Consider the following 25,414-nt stretch of genomic DNA (forward strand, 5'->3'; position numbering starts at 1 on the left):
TTTTGTGTATAACAATAATTCTTCAGGCACAGTTATCAGACTTTTAAAAACTCAGTACAGGTTACCAAAGATTTTTATAGATTTCTTCATACTGTTAACAGCTGATACAAAATAGAAGCTCTGGAAGGGCTTCTAATTACAATTCACTGTCACTCTGGCTTGATAAATTGTAAGAAAGCTTCATTCACAAAAAAGAATAGCTCTCTATTTGAAGAGGGAAGAAATCTCAGGCTCCGGCTTGGGAGCTACTTTCTTTTGGCTTTGCCTCCATTGTTATTTAAAATAACAGCACAAAACGATTCAGCTAGAATTATTTTGCATAGTAATAACAGAAAAGGAGTAGTTACCTGGTATAATCCCCTTTGGCTTCCTGCAATTAAAAAAACAGTAATCAATATGTGTATATGTTAATAAAGCAAAATATATCATTTAAAAAATGATCATTTCCCCTTTGTATAGTGCCTGTGTTCATTTTGAAGAATGTACACACAAAAAAGCCAGAAGACTCTGGCACTGATCAGAAAGCATTGGTATCTGTGAAATATTTTTCACTCTTGAGAGAAGAAGCACATATATCTTGAGCAGCACAGATGATTATTTATTCTTATTATTTCTTGGGCCTCATCATAAATTCTTGTCCAGTAAAGTACCACATTTTTTAGTTTAGATAGAAGCCTTGTAAACTAGGATTCAAGTAAATCATACACGCTGTTTGTTTTCTCTTTTTAACCTGCCTGCAAACCAGTTTGCTTTTCAATTCCTCAGACCTTTAAGAATGAGAGGATTCTCCAACCAAACCTCAAGAAAATGTATACAAAAGTTACTAAATTTAAATGAAAATTACAGCTGTTGTAACAACTGCCGTCTCCCAAATTCAAGTATTCCAGAGCTGACTTCCAGGAATCTGTTCTTAACTCTTCCCTCCGAACAGTCTAAATTTCATTTTTCTCGGAGACAAACAGTATCACTCGTGAGTTCATTAAAATATCCTAAAGCAGAACATCAGGGCTTCAATTTTGCAGCTGGCAAGCCATGAGTTGGTCGACAACTCCATCAGTCACTGACCCATGCAAAAATTTCAGAGTTAAAAGAGGTTCACAAAACCTAGAAACAAAAAGAAGCTGGTGAGAGGCAGTGGATCTAGTCTTACCTGCAAAACGAGCGCGGCTAACTTGAAGATGGTTTCACTGTCCACTTCAATTTGCCCCTGTGGGTGGAAGAGGAAAGCATCACTGAACACAGGCTGCCCTAGGTTGCAGCAAATGGCTGTGGAGTTGGCAGTCACAGCTTGGCACCTCCAGCTTAAGATCAAATGCAGATCATACCATTTCGGGAGAAGGGCGGGGGGAGGGGTGGAGAGACTGGGGAGGGTTAAAGGGAAGCCACACTGAGTGTGGATTTAATTAGCTGGAGGGAATTTTGTTAGAGAACCACTATTCCGAACTAGACGCAAGTCACTATTCTGAAAGAAACGGGAATGATTTTGAGATGGAAAATTCAGGTATCTTAAGTAAATACTTTTCCTCTTTGCAAATTAATTTTCTAAACTGCAGCTTTTTCTGAGATTAGTTTGCTTAGCCTTCTCCCGTGTGTCACTACAGGGGTTTTACAGCACACACAGATGCAAACACATTACAAGTATAAATTCACTCCTGCATCAGTGAAACATATTGAAGTAATATCTGTACACTAGAGATAAGCATGAAGCTTTAAAAAGTCAGTTAAACATTAACATTTTAAGGCCTTATTTTGGTGTTTGAAAAAAATAAATATTGTTTTTCCATTATTTTGTGTTTCATCCTTTAAGATTCTAAAGAAAAATGAGTTGTGGGTCTTGGTTCACATCATTGTTTTTTCCAGTAGCCTGTTAGGGTCTTGCAAGTGTGTGGAAAGGATATTTACTGATTCTTTCAATAATATGTGACTTCTTTTCTTTTGTTAAATATTGTGACACCCTCCACCCCCATCCTGCATTATGTAACACACTGTAACACACTAGTGCCAAAGAAGGAATTTTTCTTTGGTATGAGATATTCACTAGCTTGTAAACCATGAAAACACACTCAAATAACTCCACAAATTCTGCAGAATAAGTATTTGAAAGTGTTCAGTGTTAAAAAAAAAAGCATAGGATTTGTCTGGATGAACCCTAGCCTGCATGCTTTCTTTCTCACTCTTACCTGTTGAACCTAGGCTGAAGAGTTCTCTAGTTTTCCCAGTGCAAAATCAAGGGTGTGTAATTGAAGTTGTTAAAGCAGGTAGGTTTACAGAAGCAGTTAGCTCAATATGGATTTCTGAAAAGATTATGCTTTTTTCTCAGATTTCCAAGTGGTTGGGGTTTTCAAGTAAATAACAAAGATCCTTACTAAAACAATCAACCGAAGTCTAGGGTATTATAATGTGAGTAGTGATAAAATTATGCAAAATTTTCTTATTTAATAATAAAATTTATTTTCCAGCTTAAAATTTCTGACTGAAACCTAAGAAAGGGAAAGTTTTTTTTGGGGGGGGCAGTGGTGGGGGGGCTGCTTTTTGTTACTGTTGATTTTTTTTTTCTTGAGAAGTTGACAGGCCCAGAGCCTTGGAATTCAATCTATAATCTCTGTTTCAGAAGTCAGATTGACTGTAGGAATCAATAGTTCTCTTGTCCTTTAGAGACAGCGGTTTTGGAATCTGGTGAAACATGACAAAGTAGTTAATTTAACAGGCAAAGTAGGTGTTGGTCAAGATCACAATTTTAGAAAAGTTCAATTCCTTATGTTGAAAGAATAAAAAAAGTTATGAAGAGAAAGAGGTATTGAGAAGGGAAGGGAAATTTAGAGTTTAAAATTTGGCCCTAACTCAAAGTTCAGGTTAATTTTTTTAAAAAATATGAGCACTGTAGCACTATCATTCTGTTGTTCATCAATTTGCTCAAGCGGGCACCAGTAATGTCTCCCTTGTGAGACTTATTGTTACTGTCTTTGGCATATCGAATACGCCATGGGGAGCTAGCCAGGCTCTGCCATGCGGACGGAATACTCTTGGTAGCTTTCCGGGCTCTCTGAGAGGGATGGAGGAATCGAACCCGGGTCGGCCGTGTGCAAGGCAAACGCCCTACCCACTGTGCTATTGCTCCAGTCCCTTTTAGTATGAGAGAAGAAGAAAAGTGGGATTATTTCGGATATTTAAACACACTGAGGATTTTGTAAGTTATTTTGAAAAATGGTTAGCTCTTTTGCTACAACCCTCTACCCCCATACTTCCTTCCCCCATTGTGAGAGCTTAAGAAGAGTCATCCAAATAACATTTTGGACAAACACCTTCCAATTTAGCAAACGGAAGTTCAGCAGATAAAAAAGACCTCAAACAGATACGCTTCAAGAAGCTGTCACGTAATCCTCTACCTTGGAAGAGTCATTAAATATTAAGAATGCTGAGACGAGGAACTGAAGCATGGGAAGTACCAAGCTCAGATGGCTCCAGGAGAGGCTGGACACGAACACAAACTCAGTCAGGGACTCCTCGCTTACATGAACAACCTTCACCACAGTGCTGGTGCAGGAATGGTGGGATAGAGGGGTGGAGACAGTGGAAATCCTGTTTCAAAGAGCAAAGGTGTGCTATCACAAAAATCCCACTTTCTTTTATATACCTCAGACCCCACGTCACCTTCCAGTTAAGCAGCATTCTGAAAAAAATCCAAGAAAACATACTTGTCTTCTAACACTAGTTGCCAACGTTTGACTTGTGCATGGAATTTAAACAATGAATCAATCAAGAATAATACTATTTTCCCAGGTCTTAACAATTCCACACTGTGAAATTTAATTAAGACTTACAGGGAGCTGCAGAATTTCATGCCTTAAAGTGTAAAAAAAGTTCTTTAGAAATTTCAGTCTGCCTTGGGATGGAACATTTCTTTAACTTACAACCATGGCAACAGAAGTAACCTTATAGGCACTGGGCAAGCTAACACTTGAGCAAGGGATCTCCTCAAAAAGAGAGGTAACGGGATCCTTCAGTGGGTTTCCGTGACCGTCAAGGATAAACAAAAGAGAAGTGAGTCAGATGATGTGGCTGAATGCATAAAGGTAACATGAAACAGTATCAAGTCCTGCTTCCACGGCAGCCTGGGGGCTAATTTAGCTGGATTATAGATTGGATCACTAGGTCACTAGTTCAGGTAACACATCAGATATATTCTTCTCCTTGTCTTGTTGGCTTTGGCTTGGTTCACCAAGACATCACAGCCATGAGTTGAATTCTGGGTTTTGATACTCAACTAAGAGAAGAGAGTAAAATAAAGTTTTAGAAGATGAAAGAGAATTTAGTGAAAAGATGACTCCTACTTGGCCTTATTCTCAATGAGGTCAATTAATTCAGAAAATTTACTCAGTACCTGCCTGGAAATTCAACTCTTTTCAAGTTAAAACAAAAACCAAAAAACTAAAAGCAAAAAAGAAAACCCCACCAAAAACAGAAAATGGTGCCCAGGTTGCATCAAAGGTAACTACTGTCTTCCTGGAAAGCTGCAGGTCTGCGGGTTTGGTGAGGAGTATTGTCCACTTTCACTTGGGAAAAACAGGTACAGATGGTGGCGCTGGGGATCAGGGAAATGAAGTGTGCTACTCCATCCTGGGTAGCGTGTTTGCCTTGCATGCAGCCGACCCGGGTTCGATTCCTCCATCCAGCTCTGAGAGCCCGGCAAGCTACCGAGAGTATCCTGTCCACACGGCAGAGGCTGGCAAGCTCCCCATGGGGTATTCGATATGCCAAAAACAGGAACAGCAAGTCTCACAATGGAGACGTTACTGGGGCCCGCTCGAGCAAATCAATGAACAATGGGACAACAGTGCTACAGTGCTACAGCTACTCCATCCCATAGTGGATGCTGGCTCTGTGCGCCTTTTCCAGTGCTCTCTCATGCTACCAAGCACTGCATAACTTTCATTGACTCTAGTACAAATTTCTCACTTGAAGTCTCCCAGAACTATGCTGGTAATAATTGGAATTTTGTAAGACTGAAAAATAACTCTAAATGGTCCCTCTTTTGGTGGGATTGCATGTCACATTCATAGTAGAATGTGTATGTTTCTATTTCTGAAGACCCATGTTGCCTTTTCTGGAGCAATTAGTATCCTCTGGAAAGTTCTTTTGCAGTATACACATGGACATCAATATCTTAGCACTTAAAGTTACTTGACACACAGGGAGACCTCAATTTATTTCCAGGTCTATTACAGTTTCAGGTTAAGTCTATTTTATTTTGTTTTGTGGGGGCACACCCAGAGGTACTTAGAGGTCACTCCCAACAATGGTCAAGAGACCAGGTAGTAACTGGAAGTGAATCTAGATCTCTTGCATGCAAAGCATGAGCGCAGCCAGTTGAACTCTCTCCTGGCCCAGGTTAAGTTAATTTTTTTTAAAACCTCACCAATAACGAAGTGTGAATGAAATGGAAGAGATTATTGTAGCTCTGTTGTAGAGTTCACAACTTGCAAGTGAGGTTCTGGGTTCAACTCCTGGCATTGCAAGCAGAAAAAAAAATGGAAAAAGAAAATATAAGGGCCAGAGAGACAGTACAGTGGATAAGATGCCTGTCTCTCACGTGGCCCATAAAGGTTTAATCCTGGAATCCCAAATGGTCCCCCAAGTCTGCCAAGAGTGATCCCTGAGTACAGAGTCAGAAGGAAGCCCTGAGTACAAGTGGGTACGTCCGCAAAACAATACAAAAGGAAAAGACAGAAAATTGTCATTTGCAATAATAATCTATATGTTAATTCAGGTCACAGTCTTCAATAAATGAAAAACACTGGGTCACAGTTTGGTGAGAAACTGGACTAGATATCTGCATCATCAAAAAGTATGTCTTCAAATGAAATAATTAATTACAAGAGCTGGAGCAATAGCACAGCGGGTAGGGCGTTTGCCTTGCACGTGGCCAACCCGGGTTCGATTCCCAGCATGCGGTATGGTCCCCTGAGTACTGCCAGGGGTAATTCCTGAGTGCAAAGCCAGGAGTAGCCCCTGTACATTGCCAGGTGTGACCCAAAAAGCAAAACAAAAAAAAATTAATTACAAAGGGAAAAACAGTTGCTCTTCAATGGAGAAGCAGATATGATCTTAACCATATTATATCACCCATCATTGGCTAGAGCAGCCCTGACAGTCGGCACCGAGAGGGCATAGCCCACCTCTTTGCAGCATATGCAAATACTTCATAATTGGAAATGGCAAGTGGCATAAACCCTGATTCATAGCATGCGTTGATTTCCATGGCATAAGTACTCCCACCAGGGCTGATTTCCAGCTACCAATATATCATCACAGAACACAGAGTTGGGGGGGGAATGTGAGAACCAGCTCTCAATGCTGGTACTAACTGGCTCCAGCAGACCGCAAGGAAGCAATCCTGCCAAGAAACATATTACCAGATCCAATCACAAGGAACCGTGAAACAAGCCCAAACTGAGGGATATTCTTTAAAACATCTGATCCGCGTTCTTAAAAAGTATCACTGAGATCGATGCCAAAGAAAAGCTGAAGAACTGTTCCAGAGCAAAGGAGACTAACGGGTCATAACCACTCTAAGCAGTGCATTACCCTGGATCAATAAGAAAAATTGCAGTAAGGGAATATTGGGGGAAATGGATGATATATTTAGCAATAGTGTAGTTCATGATGAATGATCTGAATGTGACAGTTATAGTAATACATTTATAGATAAGGAATTTTCTTTTTTTTCATTTTTTTAAAATTAAAAAAAAATTCATTAAATCACCGTGAAATAGTTACAAGCTTTCATGTTTGGGTCACAATCACACAGTGATCAAACACCCATCCCTCCACCAGTGCACATTCCCCACTACCAATATCCCGGGTATATACCCTCCTTTCCCACTCTCCCCCTGCCTGCATGGCAGACAATATTCCCCATACTCTCTCTCTACTTTTGGGCATTATGGCTTGCAACACAGACACTGAAAGGTCATCATGTCTGGTCCATTATCTACTTTCGGCATGCATCTCCCATCCTGACTGATTCCTCCAGCCATCATTTTCTTAGTGATCCTTTCTCTATTCCATCTGCCTTCTCCCTTTCACTCATGAAGCAGTCTTCCAGCTATGGGGCAATCCCTCTGGCCCTTGCATCTACTGTCCGTGGGAGTCAGCCTCATGTGATGTTATTTTATACTCCACAAATGAGTACAGTTGATAAGGGATTTTCTTGACCATGAAAAATTTAGGGTTAAATAAATGGTATTATGGGCTGAAGAGATAACACAGTGGACCGAACACTTGCCTTGCATGCAGCTGACTCCGGCTCGATCTTTGGCATCCCTGAGCACTAGCAGCAGTGATCCCTGAGTGCAGAGCCAGGAGTAACTCTTGACTATTGCCAGGTGTGGCCCCCAAACAAAACAAAACAAAAAACCCAACTAACCAACTAAGCAAAAAAAAAAAAAAAAGGTATTAATGCCTCTCATACGGTGCGGGGTTGGAGGGGGTGGTCAGGGGGCACAACTATATAGTTGTGGAAGAAAGGGGGATGAAATGTGGCAAAATGTTAAACAATTGTGGATATGGTTTGATAGACATAGACTGTTTTGTGTTTGTTTGTGGGCCACATCTAGAAGTGCTCAGAGGTTATTTCTGGCTTGGTTCTTAGGGGTCATTCCTGGTAGGCTCGGAGGGCCATATGGGGTGCTGGGGATTGAATCCAGATTGGCTGCATGCAACGCAAGTGTCCTATCTGTTGTATTATATCACCAGACCCTTTTCTGTTATTCTTATACCTTTTAATTAAGTTTGAAATTATTCCAAAATACAATAGCACTATTGTCCCATTGTTCATCAATTTGCTTGAGCGGGCACCAGTAACATCTTCATTGTGAGATTTGTCGTTACTATTCTGGCATAGGGAATACGCCACGGGGAGCTTGCCAGGCTCTGCCATGTGGGCGGGGTACTCTTGGTAGCTTGCCGGGCTCTCTGAGAGGGACAGAGGAATTGAACCTGGGTTGGCCACGTGAAAGGCAAACACCCTACCCACTGTGCTATCGCTCCAGTCCAAAAAGATTTTATTTTATTTATTTATTTTTTGCTTTTTGCGTCACACCCGGCGATGCACAGGGGTTACCTCCTGGCTTTGAAACTCAGGAATTACTCCTGGCGGTGCTCAGGGGACCATATGGGATGCTGGGAATTGAACCCGGGTTGGCCGCATGCAAGGCAACACCCTCCCGGCTGTACAATCCCTCCAGCTCCTCCAAACTAAACTCCAAAATACAAATATGAAAAAATCGACATGCTTGAAGCTGGAAGAAGGATCCCTCTTCTTATGAGACCCCAAGGAAATTACTATTTTTTTGAAATTCAGTGTTTCATCTATAAAGTGAAGCAGATAATATTGAACTTACTGAGGTGTCTAATACATAAAATAAAGTGCAAATATAAAGCTTTCATCATAAATTCTAGCTCCAGATTGTCTCCACACCATTCTCTCTGTACTGTTGTCTATGTTGTTTATACATTTAGTCACTGATCCATTATAGTAGATATCAATATCCAGTAAGATAGATACTCCAATCTTTGGCATTATTTTTACCTATTTTTTTTTCAAGAGAAATCTTAAAGGGGACTTGTCAAGTTTTAAAAATATATAATTTGAGGAGTCGCCGCCCACGAACAGCCCCTCTGGCTACTGATCAAGCTGCTTAAAGGCCATGATCCCAGAAACTCAGAAACAAATCTCAGAACCCAGTGGCATTTGGCAGAAATCCCTCCAGATTTAATTATTAAAATTTCAGAATTTCAAGACATCATCATATACTATTCATAATCAGCAATAGAAAACAAATTGTCTAATGTTGCCTTTTCGGCAGATCTGAGTATTGAGGTAAAATCCCAAATAATAATGGTGGGTCTGGTGCTGAAATATTGAATGTAATCAAAGTAGAGAGAGAGTAATATACAAATCATCTGCCACACAGGTAGGGGAAGGGTGTGGGATGGGGGGGTATACTGGGGTTTTTGGTGGTGGAAAATGTTCACTGGTGAAAGGACAGGTGTTTCATCATTGTATGAGTGAGACTTAAACCCGAACGCTTTTTTTTGTGGGGGAGGTCATACCCGGCGATGCTCAGGGGTTACTCCTGGCTCTGCACTCAGAAATTATTCCTGGCAGTGCTCAGGGGACCATATGAGATGCTGGGAAATTGAACCCGGGTTGGCTGCATGCAAGGCAAACGCTGCTCTATTGCTCCAGCCCCTAAACCAGAAAACTTTGTAACTGCTCTCACAGTGATTCAATAAATAAATTAAAATGAAATTATATGTATGTATATATTTAATTTGAGAATCCAGAGTGATAGTACAGTGGGTAGGGTGCCTGTCTTGTATGTGGCTGACCGGGGTTTGATCTCTAGCATCTCATATGGTCACCCAAGCCCGCCAGGAGTGATCCCTGAGCACAGAGCCAGGAGCAAGCCCTAAGCACGGTCGGGTGTGACCCCAAATAAAACATTATATATATATATATATATATATATACATATATATATATGTAAAGTTTTTGAGGGCTGGAGAGATAGTATAGATAGTAAGACACTTGCCTTGTTGTGGCTGCTTCTAATGACCCTGGATTGATTCCCAGAACCACATATGATCCCCTGAACATGGCCAAGGCTCACTTTTGAGTAGAGTCAGGAAAAGCCTCTAAACACTGCCAGGTTTGGCCCCAAACCAACTCAATTGGTCCCTCCTCCCCCCAGTGTGTTTGTGTGTAAAATGTGAAAGCACAGTATACCTACTGAAACTGCTTTATAACGATCATAAGCATGCGTGATAAAGATCAAATAGGTTCTATCTGAGGATTAATGCTCCATATATTATATTTTCTTATTTAACTGGGATTTTTGTTTTTTGAGTGCCAGAGATCAAACCCAGATCCCTGTGAGGTGAGTGCTCTACTGCTAAGCTATATTCCTGGGCCCTGGGTTTCTTTTTTCACTCTATTACTTACCTGGCTGTTATTGTCATGTTGGATTACTATTATTAATTTGCATTATATTTAATTTGCATTAAAATTATTCCCTAAAACTCATAATGCCAATAGACTTTAGTTAACTTTTTTCATTTGGTTGGGGTGGAGGTCTTCCCAGCAACGCTTTGGGGACATCAGGAATAAACCTGAGCACTGAAGTCAGGGCCTCCACTTCTATGGCATGCTTTTCAGCTTTTTGAGCTATCTCCCTGATCCTTGTTTCCATTTTTGAGACACATAATGAACTGGCCTCCCAATAATATTTTGGCAATATAAGGATGCTAACTTCCAGCCTTGCAGAAATAAGCCAGCTGCAAAGACAGCAAAGGTGGAAGTGTTAATGAGAGAAGAAAGCTATGAAAAACAGACCTGGAAGGACTGCAGCGATAGTACAGCTGCAGGTTACCATGATGACACTTCAGGCAACCCCTGGGTACTCAAGGATCATCTTCTTATTCCAATATCCTTAACCACATCTACAGAGATTCTTCATGTAAGTATTACTTCTCCATATTGGATGACAGTTATAGGTCCCAAGAATTATCACCTGTTATATTTTGGCATCCCAAGAGTGGAATTGTGGGAGGATATTGTAGCAGAGACTCGGCAGCCGAAGACCTCCGGAACCCAGCCACAGCCATGCTCAAGGACCCTCTCCACATGGTTGGCCAAGCCTCAAGCATAAAGGAACCGGCAGAGGAACCCAGGTGTATGGGACCCGGGGCTGAGATCTCCAAGTTTGCTCGGATCGGGACTGGCCCTCTTCTGCCCAGATCCCCCATTTTCCAGTAGCTAGGTGGTCACACCCAGAAACTGCCCCAGGCACCGTGTAGTCCTATCAACAGCCAACATCTTATAGCCTTGTTCTCCTTCTAGGAGAACCTGGCAAGCTACCTGAGAGTTTTTCTGCCTGCATGGGAGAGCCTGGCAAGCTCCCCGTGGTGCATTCATATGCCAAATACAGTAACAATGATGGGTCTCATTCTCCTGATTGTGAAAGAGCCTCTAATGAGGCCCCGTTGGGAAGGAGGAGTAAAGAGAGGCTTCTAAATTCTCAGGGCTAGGATGAATGGAGACGTTACTGGGCCTGCTCGAGTAAATCGAGGATCAGTGGTATGATAGTGGTGGTGATAGTGATAAGAGTGTATCTGACTGCATTGAATTACGTATACATTTCAGGTCACTGTATCACTCTCACTGTATCACTGTCATTCTGTTGCTCATCAATTTGCTCAAGTGGGCACCAGTAACATCTCTATTGTGAGATTCGCTGTTACTATTTTTGGCATATCGAATATGCCACGGTAGCTTGCTACGCTCTGCCATGTGGGCGAGATACTCTCAGTAGCTTGTCAGGATCTCTGAGAGGGGCAGAGAAATCAAAGTCTGGTCAGCCACGTTCAAGGCAAACACCCTACCCACTGTGCTATCGATCCAGCCCATACAGTTCAGGTACAACATTCCACTTATATACTGCTGGTAGAGGATATGTTAGTTTTTGATCAACTTTTTGGCACATTCTGCTAAAGTGTGATGCACATATACACTAAGGCCAAGCAATTCTCAGTGTATTCCCAGTAAACATGTCTTCCTATATCTACTAAAAGACAAGTTTTAGAATATTCATGGTAGTGTTATTTTGTAATAAGCACATACTGCATGTTACCTGAATACCTACTGAAGAGGAATGAACTGCAGTTCATGAATAATATTGCTACTATGCAGTATTATTCAGCTGTGCAAATAAATCTCAAAAAAATAATTTGAGCAAAATTGGACAAAAGAAGCATACCTTATAAAACTAGTTAAATAAAGTATACTCTATTATGCTGTGATATTATAAATGCTATTAAATTGCTATCAACTATGATAATTGATATTATAAATGCTATTAACAATTATGGAAAGGCTGGAGAGATAATACTAGCGTTGAGGGGCTAAGCCTTGGATGAGCGGACCGTGGCTTGATCCCAGGCACTGAGTTGTCCCCTGAGCACTGCCATCCGCAACTGTTAAGCACAAAGCAGGAATCCCCTAAGCACCACAGGTGTGGTCCAAACTCTCCCCCATCTCCTAGAAAAATAAGTCATGGTAGCAGGAGAATGAAGGAGTGGAAGGGATCCTGCAAATGGCTTTCCTGGTGCTGCTGAAGTTCTCTTTGTTGTGGTTGACAGTTGTATTGATGTATTCTATTTGGGAAAAGGCCCTCAGAGGACAATCATGAGTAACCCTTTTGTCAGAGCAAGTATCTTGAGTAACCACTGGGTGTGGTCCCATCCCCTAAGATAAAAAAAATGAACCAACTGATCTTCCCTAAAGCCTTACTTTATCCTTAGTTGATTAGGTCTAAAAACTTTGGCACCCTCTCTTTCTCTCCTTCTTTCTCTCTCCTTCTCTCTCCATAACTGGCAGTGCTCAATACTACTCGTGGCCCTGTGCTCAGGGGTTACTCCTGGCAGGGGACTTAGGGGACCATATTAGGTTATGGGAGTTGAACCCAGGCCAGCCGCTTGAAAGGCAAGTGTCCTGGCCACTGTGATATCTCTCTGGCCATGCCCTATGTGCTTTTTAATGCATCAAACATCTACCTTTTTATTTTTATTTATTTATTTATTTTTGCCTTTTGGGTCACACCTGGCAATGCACAGGGGTCACTCCTGGCTCTGCACTCAGGAATTACCCCTGGCAGTGCTCAGGGGACTATATGGAATGCTGGGAATCGAACTTGGGTTGGTCACGTGCAAGGCAAAGCCCTACTTATTGTGCTATCACTCCAGCCCCGAACATCTACCTTTTTAAAGTATCTTTCTCCATACTCATCATCATTATGAGTAAGTGTATTTAAAAAAATTTATTTCAAAATCTACTATGTCCCTTGCTATAGTTCTGGAAGCTACACTATTATCTGACATATAGAAGGTACACAATAACATTTGCAAAATAGCAAGCAAAAAAATTGGTGAGGTAAAAGGTTGATGGGTCAATTTACATCTTTTCCTTTAAAAGGTCAATGCTTCCTGTATTTGATTCACTATTCTATTGATCTGTTTTAATATTCCATTCAGGGTAAAAAATTTCATTTTCTTTTCCTTTCAGGTTTGGTTTACATCAGGTATTACTCAGGTACTACTCCTAACTTAGTGCTCTGGGGTAACTCCTGGTGGTTCTCAGAGAACCATACAATTCTGGGACCAAACCTGTGGTTTAGCATATGGAAATCATGCACACTTTTCCTTTGACCCATTTCCATAGCCCCAGCTCCAGCTCTCTGAACCACTGGTATATGACCCTGATTGTCATTGTAAGCAGAGTACTTGGATGACAAGGACATAACTGTTTTTGACACAAAGATATGTTAGCTGCCAAAAAGTCTTTTACTCTTCTAAAAATATAAAAGGAAATTGACAACAACTGTCTCACAGATTTCATGGAATTTTGACAACTAAATAGAAAACTACACATAAAGAAGCTTTAAAAAGATAAAAATAGGGGATGGAGCAATAGTACAGCGGTTAGAGCATTTGCCTTGCACTCGGCTGACCTGGGTTCGATTCCCAGCATTCCATACGGTGCCCTGAGCACTGCCAGGAGTAATTTCTGAGTGCAGAGCCAGGAGCAACCCCTGTGCATCACCAAGTGTGACCCAAAAAGAAAGAAAAAAGGCTAAAAATAATTTGAAGAATAGCAGGTAGGGGATATACGTCAGGGGTAGAGATGAGGCACTGGGTTCAATAGATGGAAAGAGAAAGAAAAAAAAGAAAGAAGGAAGGAAGGAAGGAAGGAAGGAAGGAAGGAAGGAAGGAAGGAAGGAAGGAAGGAAGGAAGGAAGGAAGGAAGGAAGGAAGGGAGGGAGGGGGGAGGAAGGGAAAAGCAAAGCAGACAAGTTTAGATATTCTTGTGGGTGTGTATCACAGTTTCAAAGGTATAAGTAATATACCTGACCAAAGTATCTGGGCAGACTGCTTCTCAGAAATTAGATCTCAGTGAAGATAGGCTGAGAGGGAGAGGGGGGAGAGAGAGAGAGAGAGAGAGAGAGAGAGAGAGAGAGAGAGAGAGAGAGAGAGAGAGAGAGAGAGAGAGAGAGAGAGAGACAGAGAGAGAGAGAGAGAGACAGAGACAGAGAGAGAGAGAGAATTTTAATGTGTGAATTAGTGTTTGGCTGTGGAAGGATAACACAGGGGAATATATAGATATGGTAATGGGAAAGGAGGGAGAACTAACAGACCGAGCTTTTCCAAGTTTCAGCCCAGTTACAGTTTGTGCAATGCATTTTATTTTTAGGTGTACTAGCGGTATATAATTTTGTTCTTTGGATAAGTTTCAACTACTTTAAATAGAAACCAGATCTTGGTTTCTAGAAATGATACTCCACTGAAATACTCCACTGAAAGGACAAAATGGCTGAGTTCAAGGCTGCCGGTAGGAATATCATGAGCATAAAAGTGAATAATAGAACGGATTATAATACATTGAATAAAAAAGAATGAAAGAATTTGCATTGTTATTGAAAATTATAGTTTTAGGGCTTTTTAGTTTGTTTTTATGGTTTGGGAGTCATGCCCAGTTGTGCTCAGGAATTATTCCTGGCTCTATGCTCAGGGATCACTCCTATCGTACTCAAGGGACTGAACAAGGGTTGGTCATATGCAAGGCAAGTGCCATAACTCCTACTCTTTCTTTCTTTCTTTCTTTCTTTCTTTCTTTCTTTCTTTCTTTCTTTCTTTCTTTCTTTCTTTCTTTCTTTCTTTCTTTCTTTCTTTCTTTCTTTCTTTCTTCGCTTTTTTGAGTCACATCTAGCAATGCTCAGGGGTTACTTCTGGCTCTACACTCAAGAATTACTCCTGGTGGTGCTTGGGGGACCATATGGGATGCCGGGAATCGAACCCAGGTTGGCCGAGTGCAAGGCAAACTCTCTACCTGCTGTACTATCACTCCAGCCTCTAACTCCTACACTTTTATACAGCCCCTGAAAACTATATTTTAAGGTGGATGGAGAAGAAGAGAAAATTATTTACATTTGAATGCTGACTAAGCAATGCCAAATATGATGGAATTAAAGAATTCCTCCTCCCACCACTGGAGGCCAAGACTGCTGGGAAACAGGATAGCTACAACAGCCTCAGAATGTCAACCTCATACAAGTTATTCACTACATAGAAGAAAATGCTGCCTCATTTAACAAAAAATAAGGCACATCTCTGGACATGCAAGATACGCCAAGAAGGAAACACCACCACTTATACCACTTATGGAGTATTCCTGCCATCACGAAATGATATCAAACAAGCGGTTCTCAACTTTTGCTGCATAGCAGATTGTCCAGAACTACAAAACAGAGAAGGAGGATCACTGAGGTAGGACAGGACATGGGTCTTTCTATTGTATAAAGTTTCCAAATGATTCTGAGGTGTATGTTTGGAATTACTAAATTAGCCAAATCCACATTTCACTAACTGAGAGACATTCTGCAATTGATCTTCAAAAGTACCAATGCGATGGGGGACAAAAATAGCTGGGAATGATCACACTGAACAAGATCTGAGGGTTAAAAATAAGTAAGGGATATTCTTGACAACCTTTCAGTATTAATATTGTAAAACCAATAATGCCGAGAGAGAGAGAGAGAGAGAGAGAGAGAGAGAGAGAGAGAGAGAGAGAGAGAGAGAGAGAGAGAGAGAGAATAAAAGCGCCTGCCAAAGAGGCAGGCAGGAGAGGTGGGAGGTGGGGATGATGGGAGGGAATCTGGGGACACTGGTTGGTGCTGGCAAATGTATATTGGTGGTACATTCCAATGCTGCTGGAATACTGTGTAACTGAAATCCAATCATGAAAGGCTTTGTAATGCTCTAAAAACTAAAAATTATAAAAAATTCCTTGTCAAGGGGAGTGCTAAAAATTGGGCTGGAGCGATAGCACAGCAGTAGGGCATTCACCTTGCACTCAGCCAACCCCTGTTCCATTCCTCCGCCCCTCTCGGAGAGCCTGTCAAGCTACCGAGAGTATCCCGCCTGCATGGCAGAGCCTGGCAAGGTACCCATGGTGTATTTGATATGCCAAAAACAGTAACAACAAGTCTCACAATGAGAGATGTTACTGGTGCCCACTCAAGCAAATCGATGAGCAATGGGATGACAGTGACAGTGACAATAAAAAATTATTTTTTAATATTCCATTGTGAGATGAAATATTATGCAGCTGCAAGGAACGATGAAATCATGCAATTTGCTGCAACATGGTTGAAATTGGAAGGTATCTTGTTGAGTGAAGTATGTCAGAAGAAGAAAGACAAACACAGGATGGTCTCACTTATCTATGGAATATAGAATACTGGATGAGGAAATGTATTGTAGTAAAAGAGGTACGCTTAGATTGTCCTTGACCCCAGTGTTTAGAGAGGAGACAGACAGAGAAGAAAAGAAATCAAGGGGGAATAAGAGAACAAGAAGTAATGGGTTAACAGGTATCAGGGCTTCAGTTATAGCAATGATATGAGAGGTATAGCTATATATATAGGCATCTCCAAACCACAGATTCAAAAGAACTGAAAACATGAGATCTAAGCAGCAATCACGGAAACTTTGCAATGTGCCTGTCAAGATGACAGGCTGGGGTGTAGTGGGGGTTGGGATGAGGAGGGAATCTGGGAACACTGGTGGAGGGAAGTTGACACAGTGGATGGCTTAGTGTCCAGTAATAATTCGACACTGTATGCTGAAAATGCAACTATCAGTAACTTTGTAAGTCAAGGCTTTATAATATAAATTTTTAAAAAACCCACTGTGAGAAAAAAAAAGAAAAACTGGACACCCTAATTAGGAAGAACACAGCATCACAGTAACTAAATGCAATGAGTGATCCTGGTGTGTATCCAGGATCAGGAAGGGAAGAAGTCTAAAAAAAAAAAAAAAAAAACCAAACAAACCATTATTGAGAGAACTAGAACTAGAAAAATTTGCATGAGAACTATATGCACATTTCTGAAATGGCATAATGCCACAAATTCCAGAGAACTTTGTTAACAATACTGCACACCTTGTTGACAGTGCCAAATGTGTACATTCCAAAAATATTTTTAAATGAACACATCTATTTATCTATTTTAAAAGAACCTAATGGGGCCAGAGTGATAGTACAGCAGGTTGGGGCACTTGCCTTGCATGCAGCCAACTGAGGTTTTATCCCCAGTATCATATATGGTTCCTGGGCCCCACCAGGAGTAATCCCTGAGTGGAGAGCCAGGAATAAGTCCTGAGCAACCCTGAATGTGGCCCAAACAAAACAACAAACAAAACCAAAAAGAAATGAAGTCATTCAATGATAATTTTCTCTCTCCCTTCCTTCCTTCCTTCCTTCCTTCCTTCCTTCCTTCCTTCCTTCCTTCCTTCCTTCCTTCCTTCCTTCCTTCCTTCCTTCCTTCCTTCCTTCCTCCCTCTCTCCCTTCCTTCCTCCCTCTCTCTCTCCCTCCCTCTCTTTCTTTCTCTCCCTCTCTTTCTTTCTTTCTTTCTTTCTTTCTTTCTTTCTTTCTTTCTTTCTTTCTTTCTTTCTTTCTTTCTTTCTTTCTTTCTTTCTTTCTTTCTTTCTTTCTTTCTTTCTTTCTTTCTTTCTTTCCTTTCTTTCTTATGCACAACTGGCAATGCTCAAAGCTTACTCCTGGGTCTGTGCTCAGAGATCACCCCCAGTTAGCTTGGAAGGCCACATGGGTGCCAGGGATCAGACACATGCAAGGTAAGCACCCTACCTAAAATACTATCTCTCTGGCCGCCAAACCCCCAATGATAATATTCTATAAGCTATTGCTGCCAAAAAGCCAAAATCAGAATTACACGTCTTTCTTTCTCCACCTCCAATTATTTTTACTTCTTTCAATATTTTGAGACCTTGCTTTATTCATTTAAGCACAGGAAGAAATGAGATTGTCTTGCCACATAGTCAAATATCAGAGAGACTGGCTCTTCCAATTTGTCAATATCTAGATTCTTTTTATAAAGAATTGCACCAACATATTTTCAAAGCGAGGGAGTGAATGTTTATGAGACTGCTCTGAAAATTAGAGGTGTGGTGATCTGTGGCCAAATTGTTAGGCGATGCAAGACTGGCAGAGAACCTAAATAGGTCAGGCTCTTCTAATAAGCACAGAAGTTCCAAGGTACCCACATCTGATAAATCCTCAGGGAGACAAGTGAAGAAGGGATGAATAACCATCATTAAACACTTAGAACCAAGCTCTCAACTTCTGTACTTACCCTTACACATTATAAGATTACACACACAGCAGACTTTAATTACAACATTCTAATTGCTTAAAACATACTCTGGCACCAATTTACGATTACAACGTGAATTTGTAGCAGTCGAGTGTTCTGATGGAAAACTGCTCATATTTTTTAAAAAGTGCAAGGTACTTACAAGATAATCAAGGAAGATTATAGGGGAAAAGAGATGAATCAGAAGAAAATAAGTTATGGTCATGCTGTCAACACTAAACCTTTGAAAAAAGACGCTCGCTAAAGTTCATATCCTATCTTAGATCGTTCTATTTTATTTTAGTATCTGTAAAAATACACAATGATATTTTTATTTTTAGAATAGTTGTGCATTCACTTGTTTGAACTACCTATATACTATTTTTTCAAACAGAGCATTTGTCATTTAAAATATTTTCATTAATAAGGACATGGATCAGAGGGCTGGAGCATTGAATTTGCATGTTGAAACTCTGGGTTTGATTCCTGGTACCTGGCCTTCTGAGAAACAAGTTGGGGGTAGCTCCTGAGCACCTCAGAATGTGGTCCCATGCCCAAATAAAACCTTTTTACTTTTTTTCACATTAACAGTCTCCTTTTATGCAATAATTTTGATATTATTATCATTGTCACTATTATCATTATTATTTTTGAGGATGCATGTGTCACACCTGGCAGTGCTCAGGACTTATTGCTGGCTCTGTTCTCAGGTATCACTCCCAGCAGTGCTTAGGAAAATGTGCTGGGGATTGAACCTGAGTTGGCAGTGTGCAAAGTAAGCGCCTTACCTGCTCTACTATCTCTCTGGCCCCTAAACGGTGATTCTTGATGCTCAGGGACATCTTATAGATGGGAATGTTATTTTTTATAACAATACTCTTGGGATTTTCTAATTTTCAAAACCAACACGGGTTAGAGAGAGTACAGTGGGTATGGAAATTGCCTTGCACACAGCTGACCCATGCTTGATCCTTAGCACCATAAAAGGTCCCTCTAGTCCTGCCAGAAGTGACTCCTGAACACAGAGCTAGGAGAAAGCCCTGAGCACGGCTGGGTATGACAACTCCAAAATATAAAAACAAAACTAAAAAACTAAGACAGAAAAACTGCAACCAAAACAAGAAAATGTCTCCAAGAGTCTGACATAGATTAATTTTCTGACTCCTGAAGACAGGCCCAAGGTAAATGCTATTAATCCACTTATCAGGTAAGAAGATGAAAGGTTAAAAGGATAAGGCAGGGCTGGAGAGATAGTACAGTAGTTAAGATGCTTGCCTTATATGCAGGTGACCCAGGTTCAGCTCCTGGCACTGGATAAGGCTCTTGAAACACTACCAGGAGTGAACCTTGAGTACAGAGCCAGGCGCAGTCCCTGAACACCATCTTGTTTGGCCTCCAAATAAAAATTAATAAATACGGGGCCAGAGAAGTACTACAGTAGGTAGGACACTTGCCATGGCACACAGCCAACATAGATTTGACTCCCGGCATCCCATATGGTCCCCCAAGACTGCCAGGAGTAATCCCTGGTTGCAAAGCCAAGAGTAAGCCATGAGCACCACCATGTGTGACCCAAAACCAAAACCAAAAACACAGTAAGTAACTTGCTGCTCTAGGCCACCAGCCTGTAATGGTGGAACCGGGATGCAGAGCAGAACCACTTGGCTTCGCGTCACCCACTCTCCTAACTCATGCCATGGATTCAATGACACATGGACAATTTCTCTAAGGAGCAAACCAACATTCAACACCATGTAATATTAACTCCACTTCAACTAAGACTAGGCTGTACTCTCAGATATATGGTACATGTAGTGTTGTTTTGTGCCCTCCCCATCCTGCACCCCATGGTGCTGGGATTGAATCCAGGGCCTCACACATATGAGACAAAGATCTACCACTGAGCTACAAGCCCAGCATCCTATACATTTGTTTTACTCATTTTAAAATTGAAGCTGGTTGTGGCCAATTTAATAGTTTTGCCTGAAAGGCAAAAAACTATTGTCTATTTTCTAATGATTCCACATTGCCAAGCTTTTATATTTAATTAAGAAACAGGAGAGACCAGAGCGACAGCAGGACGGGTAGATGCTTGTCTTGCATATGGCTGACATGGGTTTGGTCCCCAATACCCCATATGTCACCAGAGCCTGACAGGAGCGATGACTAAGAGTGAAACCAGGAATAAACCCTGAGTACGACCCAGCTGTGGCCCCAAAACCAAAAGCCAAAGACCCAACAAAAAAAGGAATTTTCAGTTTTTTCTTCCTGAAAAAATGCAAAATTGCCTTTTCTATAGGCCTTTTAGGCAAACAGAAAGAAATTACATCTGCTGAACAAAACAGAGGACAGAATAGATGATACATGAACAAAAAGAATGGAATAACAGACACTGTCATGGAATAACAGACAATATCATGGGGATGGGTAAATTTATTTCTAGAAGACTTTCTGCTACATTTCTTTTGAAATACAAGATTTGCATCTTCCAAGTTGTTAATATAAGCACTTTCATAAGAAAGCATACAAAGAAATTTGAGTTCTAAAACAAATTGAGAAAATACAGTATTTTCATGCATTCTTAGATTTTAAGATACAACATTTTCAGCTAACTAGACTATTTATTTTCTTTTCCCTCTTTTCAGTTATCTATCTATCTATCTACATGCACACATAATGATATATTAACATATATAGTTTATACATATATAGCTATATAATGATATATAGTTTATAAATACATAGTTTATAAATATATAAATACTGTAAATAAATATATGAATGTAAATACATATCCTTTATAAACATAAATTATATGTACATAGATATATATTGTAAATATGCTTATATAGAAATATAATTTATATAACTATATATAAATAACTATGTAAAGCTATGAACTACATATATTGTTTGTTTGCTTTTGGGCCACACCTGGTGATACTCAGGGCTTATTCCCGGCTCTGTATTCAGAGCTCTGCTTCTCTCAGGAATCACTCCTGGTGGTGCTCGGGGAACCATGTGGGATGCCAGGGATTGAACCCTGGTTGGCTAAGTGCAAGGCAAATGCCCAACTCACTATGCTCTTGCTCCAGCCCCAAATTAAAAAATGTGTTTGTTGAAGTTTGTATCTCTTGTTTTTGTTTTCAGTATCATATCATATTATTCTTATAGACCATTTATGAGATGATAATTTACCCAAACTACCAATATTGGGTTTCAAAATTTTAAGAATATTTGTGTAAAGCAGTACCATTATGAAATAGAGGTCTTTTAATGAGATTGCAGTAGTGTGATTCAGTGTATAAAACCCTTTTGAGTACCTCGTTGGGCTCGTGACATGCCAGTGAATAAACAATACACTCTTTGTAAATCTAGCCTGGCAAGTGCCAGGGGGTGGCATGTTCCTTGTTATCTGTTCTATTCCATGTCCTTTCACCTCTGTGGGCCTCTCAGCTTTTTGTTCTGTGCAAACTCTTCCTCCTTCAGGGAGCTGGTAAAGGCAAATGCCAGAGTGCATATGAAAAGTCCTTGAGGATGGAAATTAGTATGTTCTAAGCTGTTATTACGAGAATTTGATTCTCACAAATGCACAAGGCAGCATATATCTGAATGCCTCTAGTTTAAGAAGCATATAATTTCAATGTTTGGAAAACCACATGAAACATGGAAAGGTGAAATATTTATTATGAAATTCTCAAAGGCCTTTAAAATATGGCATCAGATTTCTTTGTTCCTTGTGGACTGGCTAGTGTTCAAACCAAATGATGGTTAACTGAGTGATTTCACTTGGTAAATCGTGATGATAGCCAGTTATTATGTGTAAGACACTGATTTCTATGTAGACAGAACTTGGAGTAGCAATATTCAGTTCCTGTTACTGATCCTTAAAATAGTCTCAGCTTCTTGAAATGAGATTGAGGATTAAAATACACATGCATACATATAGACACACATATAATTATCTACATTCAAACACCCTCAAATTCCTAATGCTAAGAATCTGCCAGGTTAACTAGATACATCACATATAATCTAGTTCAAACTGTTGGTTCTTAAACTACATGGAATAATTCCAAGATCAGAGCCAGTACCATGATGCTGACGTTCATGCACTGGTTATTGATGAATATGCTTCATGTTCTGTTAGGTTAAACTGAGCTGAAAAGAATCTCTCTCACAGGGCATTATAAATAGAGATAGTAACAGATCTTTCTATGAACGCACTTTTTTTTTCTTAAAAAAAAGTCTCTGCCAAGAACAAGCAATTGGAATAACACTAAAATGTTTTCCTGGGTGTTAGGACAAAGTTTTCTTCTCATAGAGGAGTCAATTTTGATTGTTCCAGAACTTATTAATGACTATTGACGAATGATTTCTCCAACCTTTCTTTTATGCCTGATTTGTTTTTACTAACACATTATAATTACTTCTAGTGAGAAAGTGAAAAAAAAGGCCAGGGATACTTAGGATAGTTTGGCTGAATAATTAGGGTGGACAATGTGTTGGAAGAGTTGATTAAAATGAGGTTTAGGATGACTTAAACTCCTACTGCATATACTCGGTGCTTCTCTGTCCAGAGGTAATTAAGAGGCAATAACTTCTTCCCTGGTTATTCTGAGAAAAGTTACTCAAATTTAAAAGCAGGGAACTGTCAGCCGACTGTTGTAGCTGATTTCACAGCAATTCCAGATCTTTCCCAAAGGTAATTAGAGCAAAGCGCAAACAGAGAGGCTCCAGTCTTCGTGCAGAAGCACCCACACCTCAGCATCTGACCATGCAAGGCCGAATTATATTCCTGTAGGTTCAGTGTAATAAGTTTCAAGATTACAAATACAATATCAACTCTGGAAAATCAAATTTAGGAGCAGCAGCTCCATCTTAGATAGGGAAAAATAAGAATGAAAGCCGAAGAATGCAATTTTGTGGTTGTTGAATAGAACCGATTTCCTATGTTTCTGATATTTTTCCAGCCCATTTTGTAAATTTGTTACTGTAAGCCTTATTAATTTTGCTCACTGACACATTGTCCTGAGAGTCTATTGTATATGTCAGACTATGCCGTGTTTGGGGCATAAGATGAGTAAGTGTTCTTGGTTCCAAGGACCTGGGTGGGTTGTGGGATGGCAGACACATGAGCAAACAATTCAGCGCAGTAGAACAGGGAAAGAAGTGCTACTTCTAGGAGGTTTTCGAAAGCTGAAAGAGCTTTAACACCCAGTAGGAGACTGTAGCGGCGCAGCTGTAGGGAAGGAAGGATTGCTCAGGTAGGCAGGGAGCCGGGAGCCAAGTTTGGAAGGATACCTGGAGATTTGCCAGGGGAACCAAAGGAAGAGAGAAAGGTGCTCAGCTGAGACATCTAAATATTAAACAGGGAAGGCACTGAGCAGAGGAATCAGTGTATTGGAATGGTATGAATAAACAAAAAAATATTTAATTGTGTGGAATCTTGAAAATGACCATGGTCAGAGGGAAGGGGCTAGGACAGGCTCACACATCCAGTTAAGGTCACTGGACTATACTCCTCTTAGCTCATCTATTAGGAACTGCTGCTTTTCACACTTTGCATTGGGGATAAAACTGAGTTTACTTCCCCTATTCCTTTCCCTTCCCCCTTCTCTTCCCATCCTTTCCCTTCCATTCTTCTCTCCCTCTTTCCGTTCTTCCTGGTCATCCCCAACAGTGCTCACAAATCTGGGACCATCTTTGTTAAGCTGGGACCATGGCGTGGTTAGTGCTCTGACTCCCGGGGCTCAGGTGCCAAGGGTTGATGTGGTGCTTAAATGCCACCAAGGCCACACCTGGCGGGGTGCTGGGGGACACGTGGAGATGGGAACAGAACTGGCGCACACATAGCTCAACTTATGAGCTATAGTCTAAAATCTGAGTTTCAAAATTTGACATAATGGGGCCTGTGCTTGCATGGCAGGTGGTCTAAGCAACACAGTGGCTTAGATGAGAGAGTTTGGGGCTAGCGAGAAAGCGGCAGGACACTTGCCTTGCACTGTGGCCAACCTGGCTTGGCTCTCAGGCACTCCATATGGTCCCCTAAAAGCACAGAGCTAGAAGTAAGCTCTGAGCACTGCTGGGTATGGTCCAAACAACACCAACAACAAAATAGAGAATTTAGTCCCCGGTGCCACTCTATGCACCAAGGTACAACCTGAGCAGTCTGGCTGTTTGAGTCTGGCAGCTCTACTGTCTGTGGTCCCTGGTGCCATGGCAATGACCAGCTTAGGGGCAACCAGTTAGGGGAGTGCCACGACCAAGGGGTGAGGCCCCAGATGAGCACCTGTCATACCATTGCAGTGGTGTGCAGCAAGCACTACAACCTCAATTGTGTGATCAGCATAACTCAAGCACTACAACCACACCTTTGTGATGAGTACAACCCCCAAAGAGCAGGTGTGCAATAACCACCATACAGAGGAGCAAAGCTCTCAGTGGGCAAAGCACCACACCAGATGCCCAACGCTCAGCAAGGGCTGTGGCGCAAATGTATAAGCACCACATCTGGGCAACATGTGTGGCACTTAGTCATTGCAATGGCCACCATGAAAAAGGGAAAGGGAGGGAAGGGGAAAGGAGGGGACAAAGTATCATGCTCGGGTTCAAGTCAAGGTCATGCTTTTGAACCCAGGCTCTGTGGTTTCAGCATCCAAATTCTCCGTCACTATGTTAACCAGGACTCCATGCCAGGCTGTTTTCACTTGGGGCGCCCCAGAGGAAGATGGATGAGAGCCCTTCCCACCCCAAGGGACCCAGCCCCGGCAGCTGACCTCCACTACCCAACTGCCACTGTGCTCCAGGCTGCTTTCTAGAATTATAAGACACTTTCTACCCATTTTCCATAATTACCACACCATATTTGATGGAGTTCAGACAGTAGGCAACAAATCATAGAGAGTAACATATACATATGTATATATATGTGCGTGTATATGTGTGTGTGTGTATATATATATATATATACATATATATATATATAAATACATACCTCTTGGAAAGCCCGTCAAACTACCAAGAGTATCCCGCCCACACGGCAGAGCCTGGCAAGCTACCCATGGCATATTTGATATGCCAAAAAACGTAACAACAAATCTCACAATGGAGACGTCACTGGTGCCTGCTCAAGCAAACTGAT

The 25,414-nt window shown here is 41.1% G+C and overlaps 1 protein-coding gene across 3 annotated transcripts in view; it reads right to left on the minus strand.

Annotated features, from left to right (window-relative positions):
- The window catches only part of FRMD4B (FERM domain containing 4B), a 240,204-nt gene that overhangs the window by 94,022 nt on the left and 120,768 nt on the right, over positions 1 to 25,414 (minus strand). For all 3 annotated transcript variants that reach the window (XM_004612789.3, XM_055136461.1, XM_055136462.1), the window contains exons 6-7: positions 1,151 to 1,207; positions 348 to 370 (exon numbers count right to left, since the gene is read on the minus strand). In XM_004612789.3, the coding sequence (XP_004612846.2) occupies positions 348 to 370; positions 1,151 to 1,207 (80 nt within the window). The remainder of the gene's footprint in view (positions 1 to 347; positions 371 to 1,150; positions 1,208 to 25,414) is intronic.

Source organism: Sorex araneus, chromosome 4, assembly GCF_027595985.1.
Source record: "Sorex araneus isolate mSorAra2 chromosome 4, mSorAra2.pri, whole genome shotgun sequence".
Classification (NCBI taxonomy): domain Eukaryota; kingdom Metazoa; phylum Chordata; class Mammalia; order Eulipotyphla; family Soricidae; genus Sorex; species Sorex araneus.